Here is a 20,233-nt window from a genome sequence, read left to right on the forward strand (position 1 = left end):
ATACTTTCAATATCCACGAGTCTGCAACGGTCTGCTTGGGTAAGAGTGACGTGATGTTTGTTGAGCGGTAAACACTAGGGTCCACATGGACTCCAGTAGACACCATGTCTGCAGTAGAGTATAATGACAGCTTTAAAACAATTTCTTTTCACGCCCACCAACAGATGCAGCACAGAGAAAAAAAATTACATCATGTTGGCCGGTAGTGTTTTTTGCCTTATTGAATTTCCTACTTTTTTCAATACGCATTTTTATATTTCTGGTCAAAAAAACTAAATTGTGTTAAATAATCTGATGGCTTGAGGCAACACCACCCTTTGCACACGCGATCAAACCCACATATACCTTCTCGTCATCTCCGTAGCCTGAGTAACATGTGACCGTGAAGTACTGCAGCAGGTCAATGCTGTCGTCTTCATAATCCCCACTGAGCCCTCCTTTCAGCAAAGCCTCCCTGTGATTGTCATACCTGTAACACAGGAACAGCCAGAAGCACCAATACAATTTATCAAGTCTGCACAAACCAGTACAGCTCAGACTATGAGCAAGGCTCTGGAATCTGAGGGTCGCATTATTCGGACTGCCGTGTTTGTACGAACCAAGCTCTCTCCTGTGGGTCACTCAGGACGTCATAAGCTGCCTGAATCAACTTGAACTGCTCTGCTGCTTCCTCTGCATTGTCCAAGTTTTTATCTGAAAGTTTCAGAAGGAAAAAAAACAAACACTTTGTATTAGAGGGACTCCCTTGCCTAAAAGACTTATTGATAACCCCATGAAGCAGCAAATCATGATGGTGACATGTTGGTGCAAGAAACAAATAAAGAGATGAGAAATCCGACAAACACAACACAGTCTATAGCAGTGAATTCCTGCAGTGATGTCAGAAAAACACTCACAGCGATGTCACAGTTCTGAACTGACATCTTTTCCTGTTGTAAATGTTGTGATAACTATTTAAATGCTGTCCCTGACCCAACAGCCTAACTAAACAGGACTACAAATAAACTGAAAAGGGCAAACCCTCCCCGAAAACCAACTAAGACTAAACGGCTTAAATTGTAACTACAGTTTTTTAAGTATTCAAAAATTAGATTCTACGATAACTCAACATTAAATCCACTCCCACAATGCTAAATGTTATACACGTATATCTTAGAAGATGCTAACGTCTCAGTACCATTATTATACTGACAGGTTACTACCACTCACCAGGATGCCACTTCAAGGCCAATTTACGATAAGCTTTCTTCAAATCATCGTCTCCCGCGTCACGTTTCACACCCAACACTTCATAGTGACACTTCATTTTTAAGAGCAATCAAATAAACAGAATCAATGATCACGTTGTCCCAGGTGAGGTTAACGGTAGCATTCGACTAGCGACCGGCTAGCACACCCGCTGTATCTCTGAAAAAGCCAGACTTATTTAGCGGTAGCGACAGTAGTGTGATGTTAGCCCTTACATGTTTACTGTTTCTGTCACTTACAAACACCTTCTATATCTGAAGTTACTTTTAAACGCGTCTTGACACCGTAATACACACCACTGTGTGGGGGACTGTCTGAGCTGAAGCCGCTAAATCTCGCGAGATTTCTTCTTTGCTTCTTTCAAATACCAGTAAATTCAAAGGTGTGGCTGATCTTTGTTGCCCTCTATAGTTCAAACTTGATCTGTGATTTTTTTTTCCAGACTCAGAAGTTGTTAATTAATGTTAAAAATAAATACAATAAATAAAATTAAAATTAAAATCCGACTTCTGGTGAAAAATACGTGAAGCATTCAAATCAAGTCCTTTCCGTTCATCACATTAGCAAATGCTGCAGGTTAGATTAGCCTTTCAGCATATGTTTTAATCCCCCCCCCCCCCCCCCCCCATTTTCCCTTGGGGGTTGCCAGTTTTGCTGCTCTCTCTTCACAAACTGGAAGCACATCACTTTAACTTTCCGTGGTTACAGATCAGAAGGTATCACTACACTTCCTCTCATGCATTTATCCATCAGTTAACTAATTTCCTTTTAATCAGTCTGTATCAAAAACTTCATTTGAAACAAAGTGTCTTTTTTGTGTGTGCATCCTTACATTTGGTTTCAATTTCCTTAATATCCTGTGCATGAGCCCTGATTTTCTGTCTTTTAACAAAACCCCAAACTTAAAATCTGTGGTAGTTTCAAGTTCCATTTTCAAAGTTTGACTCTTTAACTTTACATTTACATTCTAGTTCAATTATTAGTGTCAAATCATAACAAATGCTATCTCACAGTGCTTTGCATTGCAGGTTCAAGACATTTAAACTTCCCTTCAGTAGAAAGAAGCCATCTGGAAGACAAAAAGCAGTGTTAATGGCGTGTACCAGTGACACACAAATGCCTGGAGAGTAAAAGAAAAGAGAGGCGATGTCTACCCACCTTTGTACTTTTAACACTTGTACTTCTTAACCCTGAGGAACCAATGGGGTCAGATCCGACCCCATTGGTTTACTAGGGAAACGATGGGGTCAAATTTGACCCCATGGGTTCTCCAGGGTTAAATTATCTCCTGGATTTTACAAAGAGGCAATAAAGGGAAGCTAATACGAGAGAAATACATGTGTTTTACTGTCACAGTCAATCTTTCACTACTCGTTCCTCCACATCCCTGTCTTCACGAGCTCATGGCGCCCTCTAGTGCTAACAAGAAAGCTTGATGCTTGTTGAAATAACTACTAAAGACCTAAATTTAGTATGTACCTCGCTGAAAACAAAGGTAATTTACAAGACACCCAAACTGCCACACCTCTGTGTTTTATTCTTTTATAATCAATCATTCACTCACCCACCGTGCTCCACCTTAGTCATTGTGAGCACATGAAAACCTACTTAGAACTAAACTTGAGTCATGTTACAATAAAAAATTAAAGAGGACCTTACGTATTTTAAATCTGCCTTCATCTCGTGTTTATGGAGGTCAAAGATGAAAAATAAAACCTATATATAATGTTCAAAAACAAGTAAAACAGCGGCTTGTGTCAGCGGGTTTTGGATTTAGTCCATGGTTACATAAATCTCTGTTTGGGACAATGCAGTAATAATTGCAGAGGTCTTTTTATTTTTATTTTTTTTCCTAATCTACTTTGTTCTGATTAATGCCTTTTGTGTATGTTTCTCCACACGCAACCCTTTGCGTGTCTGCAGTATTGTTTCCACCAACAGGAAGGAGCAGGTAATTATAAGCAGATTAGGAAGTGGTAACAATGACTTGAATGCTATTCTTCTTCATATAGGAAAACATCCCACTGGGTATTGTCATCATCAGTGCCCAGAAAAGAAAAGACATCAGGGCTCATGATGACATTAATAAGGGAATAATAAAAGGAAAGAAAAAAGACCTATGGGTGCATGGCTGCAAGGGTTAGGATATATGTTGTGTGACAGCAGAGATGAAGATGAGGACTTTGTGTGGTGCAGGCAGCCTGGAAACCGTGGCAGCAACATAAGCGTCTTGTCATACTGTATTTCAAAAATAACCAGCCGTTATCAGCATCCTGTACCCTAACATTGGTGATCAGGATAAGCGGTCACACATAGCTGGTTACCAACTCACTTGGTCAACTGAGCAAGTTCTGGGGGAAATGATTATTCAATCCCTTGCAGAATTAGTTTGCTCGTTTACAAAGAAATGTCTCTAAAGAAACAGTCTCTAATCTTCACGGTAGTTTTAATGGAGAGACACAAAAGATAAAACCAGAAAATATAAAACACACACACACACACATTACATAAAAGGTATGTACCTGTACTTTTACAGTATTTGGTGAGGAAGAAACACTTTTTGGCTAGTAAAGCGGTAAGACGTTTCTTATAGTTGGTCACCAGGTTGGCAACCAGATCAGGAGGGATTTTGGCCCTTCTCTCTAAATCCTTGTGGTTTCTTGGCTGCCACTTGGCAACTGGAAGCTTCAGCTCCTTCCACAGATGTTCAATAGGAAAATTGGACCTTTGGTGTGGTGAAGCTGTCTTGTACTTAGCAGAAAAGGAGTCCGAAAGCATGACGTTTTCACCTCCATGCTTGACTGTGGGAATAGTGTTCGGGTTGGGTTGATGCCATGCATGATTTTTAGTTTCTTTTGACCACAGTACTTTCTCCCAAGTCTTCTCTGCTTCATTTAGATGTTCACTGGCAACTAGATGGGCTTTAACATTTGCCTTATCGAGCACGGGGACCTTGGTGGTGCTGCAAGACGTCAATGCACTGCAGCATAGTGTGTTATCAAAGGTCTTCTTAGTGATGGTGGTCCCAACTGCCTTCAGAGCCTCCTGTATAGTTTTAGACTGATCTACTACTTTCCTCATGATTATCTTCATCCTATGAGGGAAGATCTTTCATGGAGTACTAGACCGAGGGTGACCAATGATTATTTTATATTTCTTCCATTTCCAAATATTTGCAACAATTTTCCCTTTCTCTCTAAGCTTCTTGCTGATGGTTTAGAGCTCAGTCAAGCCTTGTGCAGGCCTCCAATCTGTCCCTTACATCCTTTGGCAGCTCTTTGGTTTTGCCCATGGTGGTGGAGAGATGCTTTTTTCTGGATTATAAATTGATATTATCCCTCTTTCATTTAAAAATGAAACTAGCAAAACATGAGAAAAATGAGAGAATCTTCATTTCTTTGGCAATGAGCAAACTTACAATTTCAGCAGGGAATCACATTTCCCCACTGTAGGTGTGAGCACGTTCACATTCAAGGGGTGATTTGGCAATCACACTGATTATTACATTAACAGAGAATCAAAATAACACAGCTACTAAATCGGCGACATGAGAGAAAAAAAACTGTACTGTTTTGTGTTAAAAGTGCTAGTAAGTAAGTAAAATTTATTTATATAGCGCTTTTCACAGATAAAAATCACAAAGTGCTTTACAACACAGGAAATGGGAACATAAAAACAATATAACAGTAAATAAAGTGTATTGCTGTATGAATTTGTGAGTGCTTTCAGTGTTTTGGACAGTAAGACGGGAAAAGAGCTACATATTGGTAAAGTGTAGCTGACTTCAAGGCAGGAAGAAAAGCTGGGAAAAATGCCAATTGTGCGAGTTAACAAATTTATCAGTATCACAACTTTATCATTTAGGAATTGTGACATTGATCAAGAGTTCAGTCGGTGGAGAGTTCATACCTGTTCATCTCTAATCTGGCGTTGTGCCAGAAAGTGTTTTTTACATGTAAGATGTTTGCTTGTATTGGTAATGCATAATGGACCTTCCATGTGTACGGACATGTGCAGGTATATATGTCTGTATATGTATACATATGTATATTTAGTGTGTACATGTGTGTGTGTACATGTCTATAAATAGGAATAGTAGTGGTACAATAGCTATATCAAGCTATATAGTTTATGTCTTCCATATTTCCAATTATATCCATAATCACATACTGTGTATGCTACCACTGTATATAGTGCATTATCTTACTTTTTTTCATTGATTGTACTTATTTGTATTTTTGTATTTCCTTCTGATATCTGTACCTGAGCTGAGGTGATGCAAAAATTTCCCCGTTGTGGGATCAATAAAGTCTTATCTTATCTTATCTTATCTTAAACAGACAGAAGGACTCTGGCCAAAATAACATCTCTGATGAACAGAGTCTCCCACCCCATGCATGTAAATGTTGCTGAACTGCAGAGCTCCGTCAGAGACAGACTGCTGCATCCTAGATGCATGAAGGAGCGTTTCCGCAGGTCCTTCCTCCCTGCAGCTGTCAGAGTGTACAATCAAAACGTTCCCAACAAACACAGATGTTTACATCAGTGCTGTAACTTGCACTATTTTATCAACCGATTCACACTATAACCTGGGTTTGCCTCTTATCTTTATTTAATTTTATTTAATTTAATAACGGTACAGTACTCTGTTTTTGGTAACCATTGCCTCTCATGTAAATATGTAAAAATTGTGTATGTTTCTGTTCTGTGTCTTGGGCACTGTTTGTTTGTATATGTGTCTTTCTTGCTGCTGTTACATCCAAATTTCCCCTTGTGGGACAATTAAAGGATTATTCTCTTCTATTCTAGTCTATTTAAAAACATGACTTATTATTGTACCTACATTATAACCAATCAAGTCCTTTTTGGGCACCTGAAATATCTTTATAGAACTATAACGCTAATTTGTTGCCATTTCTGATACAGCCCCCTCAAAGACATTTTGAATGTCAACAAGACTCTTTAATGGTCATATAAAATTAACCTTACCAAAAACTAATTTCATTTTCTACCTTGTAGCAAGAATGTTGTTTGTGGCTCAAGATGACCTAATAGCGATCATAAGGGAAACATTTGGCACATGCTTCACATGTTATAGGCCAACAAGTCAATTACAGCAATTAAAATACGAGTCATCACTTTTTTGGCGAATACCGGAAAGAACTTTTTGGCAGACGATCACTTAAGGTTCAGAATGAGTTACCATGGCGATGTAACCCGGTAACTGATTGACCTTTTTAGTACAGGGAACCCAGGGTTCATCCTGGAGCTACTTAACAAATAGGCTGTGTCCAAATTCAAGGTCTGCACGCCAGTGTTGCCAACTCCTCAGTAAGGAAAATCACTATTGGTTGTCCTAAAAGTCGCTAGAAGTCGCCAAATGACGCCATCACCTAATTTGCATAATTGATCATGCTAATGTAATTGTAACCTACGTTGTTGGAGAGAGAAATAACATCGTGGAAGAGACATAAAGTGAGTAAAAACGTCCTAAATGCAGTTAGAATTTATTTGGAACTACAAATTAAATTTCTTTTAGCAATTATTGTTTTTTAATGTCACAATTCCAACCCTGCTCCTTTATCCGGGCCTGGACCGGCAAAAGTGACCCGAAATTGGCACTCTGGTGGAGTTACTTTGTGTGTGAGAGTGTGTGTTTATAAGTAGTTTTAAACCTTGTGATCCACAAAACAGCATAACAGTAAAAGAAGAATTGACTGCGTTACAGTCAGTGCGGGAGCAGCGACTTCGCTCATGCGCGATTCATTTGCCGTTTGGACGCACAGGTGTGAACGTCTCCTGCCCTGATAGCAGTTGGGGGAGGACTATCCTCCGCCTGGGAGCGCTTTGGCATATATATGTGTGTGTGTGTGTGTGTGTGTGTGTGTGTGTGTGTGTGTGTGTGTGTGTGTGTGTGTGTGTGTGTGTGTATCATAATAATCTAATCTATTATATAGGCCATATTATATTTACATTACCACAGTGAGATGATTTTAGTCTCATGAACAACATTAACTAATTGTTATTTACTAACTAATCTTACATGACTGTTCAGCACAGAAATGACGCCCAACTATCATGTTTTACAGTCCTGTGGTCTCAGCCTCAGATACTCAACTAATCAAAGTGATGTCATGACAAAAATGAATGACCAACAAAACATTTTTCTCCTTCATTTCTGTCAAACAATGCTGTATGTAACGTGTCTCGCGGTTAGTATCATGGTTGCTAGGCAACCTGAACAGCGCGACGAAGCGTATACCGTCCCATTTCACAAGCCTCTCACTTCCGCACTTCTCGTACTTATAGTACGCACCGTACGTAGTATGCGTAGTGCGCGTACTTCAAGCGTGCAGACCCTGAATTGGGACACAGCCATAGAATGGGTTAGGCAGGCAGGTGGAGGCAGGAATTGGCATCATGCCACTCCTGTCTCTATGGCAGGCAGGAGTTACATAATAAATGAACGAATAAATGAATATTTTTTTTCCAATGCCAGGGTTGAAAAAGGGGATCTTTCTTTCTTTCTTCTAGAGCCTCCATCGGAAAAAAGACGTTGGGGGTACCATCTCCAGGACACTAGAGGTCACTCTAACTTTTGTTTTATGTTATATTTTTTTCTTCGGATAAGTTTTAGGAGACTTCCGTGTGCGTGCAAACATGTCGCCGTTCAAGAGAAAACGTGCCGGCCAGGATTCCGTTGATTTCAAGCCGAAAAAAGGAAAACTGGTACCAGATGAAGGCAAAGACCTAGAGGAAGTGGGAAGAGAGAAGGAACATGAGATCACGGTGCCAGCACCGATCTCTCAGGTCAGAGTTATAGCGTGTTATTGTCCACTGAACTATTTTAGCTGGTGAGCCAACTTCAGTTTACCAACTACGCGCTACTTTACTTACTTATCTATAACCTACTCAGTGTGTAGCATCAGATAGAGGAATTCGTTATATCCTAACATTCCCAATCTGATATCGACACAGATATGAACCAAACTGCCTTCTTAAACGTACAGTCGGTATTTAAGGCTAATTAATAGTAAAAAGAAAGAATGTTGTGCTCAAAAATATGATAGTGTGTTATTACGTTCCTTTCAACAAATTGATGCGTTTTAATAAACGCATCGTTAACCCATTAAAAATACATAAATGGCTCGTGATTTTTTTTTGGCGGCGGCCATGTTCCCCCAGCTTATTTAAATACAGTGGCCGGGAAGGACATTTCCACCTACTCGCATTTTACATGTGAGGCTGAAGCTTGGCTACATGTGTAAAACACCAAAGGAAGAGAACTCGTAGAACTCGAACTATGAGGCTAATTTAAATTCGTGCCTTCGTCTTCAGACTCAAGACTTGAAGGATTATGCTTGTGTTTTATGGTTGTGGAGAAGGGGTCCCCTTCATCAAAGAAACAAAAATGCAAAGGAAAAGAGAGAAGCTCACCAGCATTTTAAGAAAACGTCATCCTCGTTATCCTCACCTCAAGCCAGTGCTTTTGTACATGGAAACAACATGCTAATTTGTTCCTGATGTTGTTGCTGTTACTCATAGTCACTGGCTAAACAACAACAGCACTTGGCTATAAAGTAGACTCAGTGTCCCAAAAAGGTTTTGCTGTAATAAGCAGTTTGCTTACATCGGAGGGTTTATTCACAAAGCATCAAAACAGCAGCTTTTACCAACAGAAAGGTTCAGCATATCCTCAATAACTCACCTCAGTATGGAGGTCAAAGGTCACTGACCTGTACTACTTCCACAAAGTTTGACGGTCTCTTCCAGATTGAATAAATGTGGATCCCTCTTACCTAGAATTGACAGCTGAGGTAAACAATGGACCAACGGCCTTCCGCAGACAGGGAAAAACTCCCGGGCAGACCCATATCTGTTCTGAACCGTAGTAGAAGAACGCTGTTTCTTTGCTTTTGTTGCATTTTAAGACTGAAATTGCAAACTGGTATTTGTTTTAGTTCAATGTTCTGAGCTAAACTGTTTTTAACAGGGCAAATGGACCAACAAGGAAAGAGTTCTGATTTTCTCCTCCAGAGGGATCAACTTCAGAACCAGACACCTGATGCAGGACCTGAGGACCATGATGCCTCATGCAAAGGCAGGTTAGTGTCATGTAGCACTGACCTACAGCATTGCTTCACACAAACACCTGTGTTATCTGTCTTACCTTACTAACCCACAAATCTTGTGCTTAGACACAAAAATGGACAGAAAGGATAAGCTGTTTGTCATAAACGAGGTAAGTTTGCTGTTTAACATCTTAGTTTACTCTTGCATAACATATGTAAAGCATCCAGGAGAATAAAGTCATTTGTTTGGCAGGTTTGTGAGATCAAAAACTGCAACAAGTGCCTCTATTTTGAGGCCAAGAAGAAGCAGGACCTCTACATGTGGTGAGAATTTCATTGGTATTACATCTCGTGTACATCAGACTCATAGGAGAGCCAATCTGAACTAAGTTCAATCATGTTCTTGTCCTGTAGGATTTCAAACAGCCCCCATGGCCCTTCTGCAAAGTTCCTAGTCCAGAACAGTAAGTTATTTCGCCACCAAAGCCCTCAAATGCAGCAATCATTTGTTATACGTTGGGAAAAATAATTGCATTGCCCCTCCTCTTTGACAGTTCACACACTGGCCGAACTCAAACTGACAGGAAACTGCCTCAAAGGATCCAGGCCGCTGCTCTCGTTTGATCCTGTGAGTAGAACTGGGTCATAAAGCCGGGAGTAATAAATTAGACTTGCTGTTAGTTTATAATCAGTATGTCTTTATTCCGAATTTGTTGCACTATGAGTCTCATCAACACCACATCAGATATTTATGGTTTAGTGTAGTCAAGGAAATAGGGATGGGAATTGGTAAGAATTTAGCGATTCCAAGATCAATATCATTTATCGATTCGATTACTTATCGATTGTCATTGGGTCCGTTTTGAAAGTCACCACAGTTGCTAAGAAGCAATATAGAAATTACCTTCATGCAAATTAACTGCATGCTGTGGGTTAAATGTTTGAGCAGGTTACACAGAACATGTTAGACATATTACACAGAACACGTTACTTAATTACTCCCTGGAAAAATAATTCCTTACAGTACTCGTTACATTACTTTCATGTTACTCTATAACTTAGCTGAAACACACTATTTAACAATATAAACCTGAGGCTACAACCCCACACACTAACACAAGTCCCTAATGAGAACACTAAGATCTTTCTCTTGGAGAATACAAAGCAGACCACACAAGTGCCGAAGTTGTGTTAGCAGCATAATGCAGTTTTTTCTGTCCAGTTTTCCACTTAACCATTTATCTCAGTCTTTTGTGCAATAAAAGTAAGTGTCCATATCCACGCTCCAGACTGCGTCGCCACTTTCCTCCTCGGACAGGTGAACCGTGCAGGAACCAATATGAGCGATCGATAGAAAGGCAGAATAACAATTCCAAGGAATTGGACTTCTGGGAATCGGTTTTCTACATAAACTGGTTCTCAATTCCCATCCCTACAAATAGCGTCACAAAACTCTGCACAATGTCTTCGCTCTGATATAAAATTCTCGGCCTGTGATCTGAATAGTGAAAGTTTTTTTGTGTTTAAGTTGAATTTAAGAAAAAACGCCTGAGCAAGAGCTGAAGTTTTTATTTTTACTCTTTAATTTTCTTCAACAGAAATTCGATAAGGAGCCTCACTATGCTTTACTGAAAGAGCTCTTCATCCAGGTGCGTTTCCAGGACAGCGTGAATGTAAACTGATTGCAGTTTTTGACACTTTCAGTCTAAAGTCCGATTACATATCATGTTTTTACTGTAAGAACGGAGCAGATGTGATTTTTTTTTTTTTTTTTTAAACATTTTTTTCTTGAAGAGTTGAACAAATTGTATTTTCTGACTGAACTCATTCATTTTTTCTGTTGTAGACCTTTTCCACCCCACGCTACCATCCTAAGAGTCAGCCTTTTGTGGACCATGTTTTCACCTTCACCATTGCAGACAACAGGATTTGGTTTCGAAACTACCAGGTACTCTTCTGCCATACTTTTCTAAATTTCATTTGATATTTTATCCCTGGCTTGAGCAGATTCCGAATGAAATATTTCTTATTTTCCTCTGGCTGTGTTCAGATCATTGAGGAAGATGGCTCTCTAGTGGAGATTGGGCCTCGCTTTGTTCTTAACCTCATGAAGATCTTTCAGGGGAGCTTTGGGGGGCCTACGCTCTATGAAAACCCAGACTTCCGTTCTCCTAACATGGTAAAAATCCATTGCACGATAGCTGAAGTTACAATTAATGTTCCTGATATACTAATGTTCTTACATCGAACATCTCTCTGTATGCTCCTGCAGCACCGGAGAGAGATGCGACTGGCAGCGGCAGCCAAAGTGCGAGAGAAGCAGATGGTAAAGGAGATGCAGAAAGGAAAGAAGACGTCTGCGAAGGAGGACCTGGAAAGTGACGTTACAGCGGATGTCTTCCTGACACCGGCTGAGGAAAAGCCCGCTGACATTCAGACGGAAGCGCCTGAGACGAAAGTGGTGAAGAAAAAACAAAAAGCTTTCAAAAGACAAAGGATGCAGATGGCACGCAGGTAACTGGATGGACTGCAATAAGCTGAGTGAATGCTGCTGCCATTATTCAGTAAAAATATGGGAATGTCACCACACAGTCAGGACTCAAGTACAGTATTAGAAACAGTCCTTGGGAAAATATGCATCATGTTTTGTTGCCCCAGTTTATGAACTCCTTTCTTCTTTTTCTAATAAACAAGTTTTTCTTGATGTAATGTTTATTGAGTTGGAGTAAAAACTCTTTTCTATGTCATAGAAATAAAATACCAACTTGATCTCTGTATCCTGTGATGTATACTCCATAAAAGGCTTTTGGAATAGTGTCAGCATAGACTTGGAGGAAGTGTGTCCACAGCTTAAGAGAAATCACACCTATTCAAAATAGGTAGAATAGGTGTTGTTTTAGATCACTGTCTAGTTGTTTTAGATCAGTGAGCTGGGTCTAATGTGTCCTGTTTTACAGGCTGTCAGCCATCTGGAAGCATATGTCAAAAGACGAGCTCTGATATGCAAATATAAAGAGAGCTGCATTTAACAAGTAGACTCAAATTCAGGAGTAACATTCACAAATTGTGAGACTTATGACTGAAAACAGCTGAGTCACCATAGTAATCAATAGAGTACTTGAACACACATCGAACATGCCTCTGTATACTCCTGCAGCACATCGAGCTACGATTATGACGTGTGGCGTAATCATAGAGAGCATAAGAACATCTCTCAAATCTGGCAAATGATGAATCAGTTCATTTTCTGTTTACTCCACTGTGCCCATTACAAGTCCGGCATTTTCTCCATACCTGCCTCCTCTGGCAAACTGGACTCCGGTGTGTAGTTAAGGTGCTTATTACAAGTCAGATTTGAATCTGGTGTTCTCAGTTCTCTTCCACCTCCTCATCGGGACAGCAGTAATATTCTACGAAGCAGATCTGTCCGTCGTCGTTCCTGACCAGGTACTGCAGAGAGAGGAAGCCCCGGTTGTCTGTCCTGACGGAGACTTTACAGGACAAAGCCAAGGCTTTGGTGGACGGCTTCAGGAGGGACATCTTGTATCTGTTTGCAGACAGAATACAAACAAAGCATTACACGGGGATACGCTGAAACTATGCCTAAACTATTTCTCTTGCAGAGATTTTTAACATGATACGATAGAAAGACCAAGAAAACACTTAACACTGGATCCAGGAGTGCTGACTCATTAGTGTCAGCATATCCAGTTGCAGTTGTAAATGTCATTATTTTTCTGTGCTTTTTATTCAGTTACAAGTCAAATGTATCCAGTTAACAAGCTCTATTACATAAGTTATAACAAGTCTGCTTTTAAGGAGATGTAAAGGGGACGAAGAGTCACCGGGGAAATGATTATAATCCTAAACACCTGCATGCAGGTGCTGCAACGTCCTGTGGCCAGACCTCTGGTTAGGAGCCATGCTGGCAATTACAGTTTGCACACAAGTATACAACACAAGGTCAAACCATGGGAGTCTACTTGAGTGAAGTATTTCCAATTCCAGGAATTTCTAGAGCGCCTACAAGGTGAGTGTATACCTATCCGAGTTCATACTTAGGTTAAGGACACTGGCACTAGTTATTAGTGTGTGCACACAAGTGAGTGTCAATATTTTCAAAGCTTAGTTTGTTAATAATAAAAAATATTATCACTGCCCTTTGGTTATTATTATTTTCCCAAAACATAAGCCACAAAATGCTCAGAATTACAATCAAATAAAACAAACTAGATTTAAAGAAAATAAAATGCTAAACAACAGTTTAATACAAATATATTCCAGCATTTCTTATGTTTCATTAAAAATGACTTCTACCATTGCTGGAGGTCATCATTTACAGTCTAGTTTGTTGGCATTACCCGACTGATGCTGGAGAATCTGATCAACTTTGTTGTCCAAGGGTATATTTGACACAGTGACTGAACAGATATACTAATTTTATGACTCTCAAAGGAAAGATGTGTATATTTGGTTATAACTTTTTAATATTTGGATTTATTCATGTCAACATCTTCAGCTTTTTCACATTATGATCAGAGTTACCTGCCTGGCAACCATGCGTGAACAGGCATGTAAAAGGGTCAAGACTGAAAATGAGAGTAAAGTCAGTCACAGACAGTCGTGACTGACTTTACAGCGAGATAAAGATCACACATTTTCTGCTATGTCATTCTCTACTGTGTATGACATTTGGTTTTAGTCGCTGTGTTGGTGCTTCCTGTCCTCCCAGTCCACCTATGGCTAGTTTGTGTTCTCTACAGTCTAAATAATCTGCGCATGTGTTCGTGTGCTAACCTGTTCGTTTGTGTCTCGGTGCACTTAAACAGCTCCATCATGTCCGAGTCTTTGGAGTAATCATAATGAGCATTTCCAGCATTCCCAAACGTTGACAACCTTAGAAAATCAACAAATCAAATAATAATAATATAAATGAAAGGTAAAAAGAGCAGCACTTTCAAAAATAATGCAGAGGGGGCAAAGTTAGACTGCAAACTACCTCAGCACACTGATAATGAATGACAGGAAAAAGATCTATTTTGTTACAACAAATCCTTGAAGAAAGTCACTGTGCCTACCTTTAGCTTAGCTATACATTATATTTAGTGTTAGCTTCAATCAGATCGATACAATCCAGCATAAAACATGCCTCAACTTTACCGTTAAGAAGACTTAGTTTCCCAGAAGTGGATTATGTCTAATCCCAAATACTTTTCCCAGTGGATATCGTCAGTGATTTTTCTTTTAAGAGCTTTACACACCAGACTTATAAAAAGAATTAATTTGAAGATTTTTTGCGTTGAAAATGTTTTTCGGACTCCGATATTTTTCAATTTTCAGAACGAGAATAAAGAGATCTGCCAATCAAACCACTGCATTTGGTAGCAAAAGTCTACTTGTAGCTTAAAACACACACCGGTACTGAAAACTGGTGATGCAGCAAAAGTAAACAACACAATTTCAATACAGAAACACAATCAGTTCTACAAAATGACTTCTCTGCCCCCTCAGATGTGATCCTAACTCTGCCCACAAGAATTCAAACTACCCTAATGACATCTGGAAAGATGTACGGTACATAAGCGGTCGTGATTCAGCTTCAACTTCTGAATGAAACCGCAAAATTCTCCCTGTTGCTCTGAACCTAGAGTCTCTGTTTCTACCATTTCAGTGTTTACATATGTTGTGTACTAAATTCTGAATTTCATCTGTCCCCCCCCCCCCCAATTCTCTTGGTGTGTAAAGGACTTTACAGTCATTTTAAACACAGTGATTTTTTTTTAAGGTCAGCAACGTAATCATAAACCAGCACGACACTGTAGAAAAAGTACAGTAAGGACAGCACACCTGAAGTATGGTTGGCTGGGGGACATGGTAATCTGTAGCACTTCACTAGTCATGTCCAGTTCAGAGAAGGCTTCCTTCAAACTCTCTGACTGCAAGATCACCTACAAAAGAGCCAGGGATACATCAGTTGTTACTGAGTTGTGTTTCCTGTTTTTCTAACACCTGCAAATAGTGTTATGCCCGTTGGATTTGTAAAGTAAGGAAACCAGAGAAACTGTAATTTCTGAACTGATTCGTTTGCATTGGTTTATTGTTTCCCATCTGATTTTTTTGTATATTTAATATTCCAGTTTTAATAACAGAAAAAGTGAAATTAACCTTGTTCGTGACATTAGTGCTGCAGAACTCAAAGTCAATCGGTTCTTCTGGTTCTTGCGTGTTAATCTTGCACACGGTCACTACACCACCTTCCTCCAGGAACAACGTCAGAGGGTACCCATACCCCCTGTAGCACATCCGCAAGGCTGTTGATACACCTGCAGCATCACAAGAAACAGATAAAAAGCATGTTGAGTCCCATCTCAGGTGGGGTTTTTTTTAAAATTCGTTTATTTTTATGAATTTTACCTGGTGTTGTGGTTCCACCAAATATATTGAGGCAATCAAGGAGAACAGTGAGGTTGATCTGAAAAGCCACCAGATCTTCTCTTATGGTGAACTCTTGGAAGATCTCAGCCTGGGAGACATGAGTACAACTTCACTAAGGTATCAGTATTATAGGATTAAACACAAAGTAAACATACCTGCTCATTTAAGTATGTTCACTGACAAAATACAAGAGAAACAGACCTGGATGAAGGCATTGGCCTGCAGACATTTCGAGTCCTCCACTGTGACCTTAAGGCCGTTGGTTGTAGCTGTGAAGATGGCGTGATCTTTGAAGGTGATTGCTTTCAGGATGTTGGAGAGATTGCGAGCATTGTCCAAATTCGCCACTAAAACGTACTGTTCGTCATCGCCTTGCGACTGAGTGGAGAGAGGCATTTTAGCGCTGAAAAAAGGCGCACAGATACCCGCTGTGAGGTCCCTGTAAAGGTAAACACATCGAATTAGCCGCTCCAATCATACATCACATGCGCATGAAGGTAAAACTTTGTTGAATGGCGTATCTTTTATATTCTAAATCGGACAGAATGTAAATGCGCCAAAGTGATTTGTGTCGATTCTACAACACACACACACACACCGAACTGTCACTTTGCTTTTACTGAAGTACTAAGCTTGTAAGCTTTTTTTACTGTGGCTCGCTTGGAGTTTAAAACGACGTAAAACACGAATTAACGGTAATATAATTTACATTTGTACTATCTAGATTCTTCTATACATTAATGTTTTTAAAATATTCTCCCCAGAAAAACTGTAACTACCTTCGTGTCTCTTATAAAGCTGTTACGCAGCAGTTCTTGTGATTGTTTTTGAAGAAAGGCGCCCGGTGATGAACAACTTCCGCCTGTCGCTCTTCTTCTACGGAAGTTGGATTACAGTACGTCTTACGTCAGCAACATTCCAGATATTTCGCCATAAAACATACTCTGCCCATCGGTAGTGCGTGACAACATCATTTTGTGATTGGGAGAGGTGAGAGTCTTTATTCTTTTTTCCTCGTGTAACAGTTCAAATCTTTTTATTTTCCTGTCTGAACTTTGGTGACAGTTTTTCATAACAAGCTACCGGGTGTGATATGACGCTAGCTTTAGCTCACTGTTTTATTTGAGCTTAGAGAGCATGAAACCAATAGTGTGTCAACTGTGTCAAGTTAAAAAATGATCGAAAAACAATTTACAGCACACAACAACAGAAATCACGAACAGAGTAATTTGTGTAGTCGTGTGAAAGAAAGCTTCCTTCCACCGTTAACTAAGGTAGCTCAGGTTAGCTTTGAAAACGTCAGTATGGCTGACAGGTCGCTCGGTGTGGAAGACCCAAGCTGCCAGAATAAATAAAACAAACAAAATAATAAACGTCTCAGTACAGTCATTTTTAACGTATATAGACCAGAAGAGTTTAAAATTCACGTAGGCAGTAATTGTTGTAAATATGCCATAAATTTCTTTTTTAAATTTGTGTAACCTATTTATAAAGCAAGATTCTGTTACTTTTCAAATTATGTACACATTTCTGTCATTTCAACCAATATGTTTTTTGCTTTATTTTCGTGTTTTAAAGTGCATGTTGGATTGTTTGATGTGGGGTTTTTGTTTTTGTCGTTTTTGTTTGTTTGTTTGTTTGTTTTTTAATTATTGTATAAATGTTAATAAATTCATGAAATGTTAGTAAATCATTCTACAGGAACCTTGTAGCAATATCTCAACAACCAACCATAAACTTACTATGTATTTTTTTTTTTACAACTCACAATATTTTTTCTCTGTTGTAGGTTTTTCCATTTTTACCAGCTATGGTGTGCATTCCCTGTATTGTGATTCCTGTCCTCTTGTGGGTCTACAAGAGGTTCCTGGAGCCTTATCTCTATCCTTTTATTTCACCCATTATTAATATATTCTGGAGCAAAAAGGCAGTGCAGGAGACCAGTGCTAATGACCAAAAAGTTAGTGAAAAGAGTAATGGGACTTGCAAGGTAAGTAAATGGAAAATTTTTGTGATGTTTTCATTAAGAAACTTAAAAATAATTATGGAAATATTTCCCAGCTCTGGTATATAGAGCGAATATATCTAAAAATGATAGTAAAACTAATAGGAGCCACTCAAAGGGTCTCTGTGTTGTGTCATTTTTAACGTATAAGTTTCATAGTTATTTGATTTGAAGTTTTAAAAAAAAATTTCACTCATGTTTTTCAGCCTGAAAGCAACGGCGAGGCCACTGCTAATGGATCTACAATAGCAACGGATAAGAAGACAGACTGACGCCTCAAAATATATTCAATGCTTCAGAAACAATGTAAATATTTAATTCTTCTAGAGAAACTATAAATTAACTTATAAATCACCTTAGAATTAATTGGATTTTATAACCTTCCAATTGTTATTTGGAGCTTGTTTTTATTTTTGTCATCCATCTTGTTGATATATTTTCTGTTAATCATTAATTGATACAGCTGTTTGTTGTATTGAAGGACATAGATTTTGTAAGTTAAACTTTAAGCATAAATAATGAATAAAATAAACAAGACCTCTTAAGTGCTTCTGCTGCTTTTTCTTCATTTTGAATAATGTGTTCTCTTCATATTTGAGTTGTTAAGAAAGCTGTTTTGTTCATATAACTTTGAAATAATTAAAATAAATATGAAAGAATGTTAGCAACTTGACACGAAAGTAGGTATAAACTAAAAATTTAGACCTGACATTTATGTGTACTGCCAGTAGTAACAGTGTTGCATGTACAGTGCAAGAATTACTCCAGACATAGAAGCAGCTGGGAAACGTTTGTCTTTGTCACACATTGCTCAAAAAGGAAAAATATAGTTAATAACATTTAATATCTTTATAGTATTGGAATATACCCTACACTGATCAGCCACATTTAAGCCAGTGAAGTGAATGCTGTTATTGACTTGTTACTGTGTCTGCATATGTTCTGTTGTGTAACTTGGCTTCCCCTTATTCAAACACGTTCACCATGATGCTGACCGGGCTGCCAATTTTCCAAGATGCCTCAGGACACCCCATAATTCGAAATATATATGCTTAAAATCACCTAGCAATAGCCTAAAATAAAAGTTGTTTTTTTTAAACATATAAACAACATGTACTGCCACTATTATTTTTTTTAATCTTATGTTATTAATATATATTTTGCTGTTAGTTTACGAACAGCCGAAACAATGCGATAGCATGGGCATGCACTAGTTATTAAAAAAATGTAAAATAGAGAAGTTATAAAAATAGAGGGCAGCAGTTCTATAGCTTCCAACCAGACGAACACACGAAGAAGATGTAGTAAACGCCCATATGTCGTCATTACGCACAGGGTGGCTACGTGGAAAACATGGAGGAAAGGAGTATGTAGAGTAAACTTAACTGTCTGAATTACAAAACAATTTCAGACCCTTTCCTTTGTCATTCGTACTTAATAAATCAACTGGACTAAACTTCAGGTCACTTTAAAAGACAGTAGTCGCCCCTGAACGGTCCTGGGAATCGGCAGAGCCGCGGAGAGCTGAGAGAAGCGTTTATGACAGGTAAGCTGAGCGGTCAGCTGGCTGCTCTCTGTATATGCGTTATTAACCACTGGCTAAACCAAAGCACTCCTCAATGAGAAATTTATTAGCGCCTGTTTCATTCTTATGTGGGACTTTGAGTTTATATTGTTTACTGTGAAAACTGCTAAGCTGCAGGCTATTTCCTGCGCTTGAAATCAGTATGGTCAAGCTAACGTCGTGCAAGTAGATTTAAAAAAAATATTTAAATAGTGTCATTTAAAGTAAATGTTGAAATAATATAATGAATATGAAAACGTAATTTTAGCTCTTGCTGGAGAAAGAAAAATTGTCCTTTATGGTTTAGCACTGCAAATATTGTAAATACTGTACTCCACTTCACTTATGCTGACTACACCTGTGTGTCTAAGGTGTGTCGTTAGAAAAAAAACAAAAGCCATGTCCTGGTTCAGTGTGTGTCGTCCTGCTGTGATGCTGTGAACTTTGGCTTTCAAGGATGAGTTTGTGTTTGAGTTGGTGAGATCTGTTTTACAGGTTTTGTAATGCACGAACATGAAGAACCAGGAGTGTATATAGGCTGGCTCTCACTCGTATATAGCACTCTTGTGCTTAAGCTCTGAGAGCACTTTATACAGCACGTGTCATCACAACTTTACACACAGACACACTCACACATATTCATACAAGCACATTTTATATGTCTAAGTGCTTTTAATCAAACATTTACACTCCAGTGAATGCAACTCTGGGTTCAGTGTCTTCCCCATGCAACCTGCAGTAGCCAGGGATCGAACCTATCCAACTGAACCACAGTCATCCCTGGCACCCCTGGTGCCCTTGTTTCTTAAAGCCCAAAGCGACAAGGATGGCCTCTGTCTATTCCTATTTAGATCTGAGTGTAGGAGATGTATAAATGTAAGCAGAAGCTCATTCATTCTCACATTAACC

General features: G+C 39.1%; 4 protein-coding genes across 6 annotated transcripts in view; 2 read left to right on the plus strand and 2 right to left on the minus strand.

The window, feature by feature from the left end:
• dnajc21 (DnaJ heat shock protein family (Hsp40) member C21) overlaps positions 1-1,350 on the minus strand; it is a 16,302-nt gene extending 14,952 nt beyond the window's left edge. The window contains exons 1-3 of the mRNA XM_026173587.2: positions 1,210-1,350; positions 600-693; positions 346-469 (exon numbers count right to left, since the gene is read on the minus strand). Of these exons, the coding sequence (XP_026029372.2) occupies positions 346-469; positions 600-693; positions 1,210-1,306 (315 nt within the window). The 5' untranslated portion in view covers positions 1,307-1,350. The remainder of the gene's footprint in view (positions 1-345; positions 470-599; positions 694-1,209) is intronic.
• rad1 (RAD1 homolog (S. pombe)) lies at positions 1,210-16,655 on the minus strand. The gene is made up of 7 exons (XM_026173589.2): positions 16,535-16,655; positions 15,957-16,194; positions 15,735-15,843; positions 15,486-15,643; positions 15,168-15,268; positions 14,118-14,216; positions 1,210-12,867 (listed from the first exon to the last, which is right to left on the minus strand). Exons 2-7 carry the CDS (start codon positions 16,149-16,151, stop codon positions 12,690-12,692), a joined length of 840 nt encoding a protein of 279 aa, XP_026029374.1. The 5' UTR covers positions 16,152-16,194; positions 16,535-16,655; the 3' UTR covers positions 1,210-12,689.
• On the plus strand, positions 7,909-12,089 carry bxdc2 (brix domain containing 2). The gene is made up of 10 exons (XM_026173588.2): positions 7,909-8,058; positions 9,242-9,353; positions 9,447-9,490; positions 9,574-9,644; positions 9,735-9,784; positions 9,875-9,948; positions 10,919-10,969; positions 11,167-11,268; positions 11,371-11,499; positions 11,593-12,089. The coding sequence occupies exons 1-10, from the start codon at positions 7,909-7,911 to the stop codon at positions 11,836-11,838; spliced, it is 1,029 nt and encodes a 342-aa protein (XP_026029373.1). The 3' UTR covers positions 11,839-12,089.
• A 2,402-nt stretch (positions 16,656-19,057) lies between the features above and the next one.
• The window catches only part of dym (dymeclin), a 60,494-nt gene continuing 59,318 nt past the window's right edge, over positions 19,058-20,233 (plus strand). Inside the window, exon 1 of one of the 3 annotated variants that reach the window (XM_080304193.1) lies at positions 19,058-19,306. The gene's annotated coding sequence lies outside the window, so the exon portion shown is untranslated. The remainder of the gene's footprint in view (positions 19,307-20,233) is intronic. The other 2 variants (XM_080304191.1, XM_080304192.1) reach the window with 2 other exon arrangements.

Source organism: Astatotilapia calliptera, chromosome 7, assembly GCF_964374335.1.
Source record: "Astatotilapia calliptera chromosome 7, fAstCal68.1, whole genome shotgun sequence".
Taxonomy (NCBI): Eukaryota; Metazoa; Chordata; class Actinopteri; order Cichliformes; family Cichlidae; genus Astatotilapia; species Astatotilapia calliptera.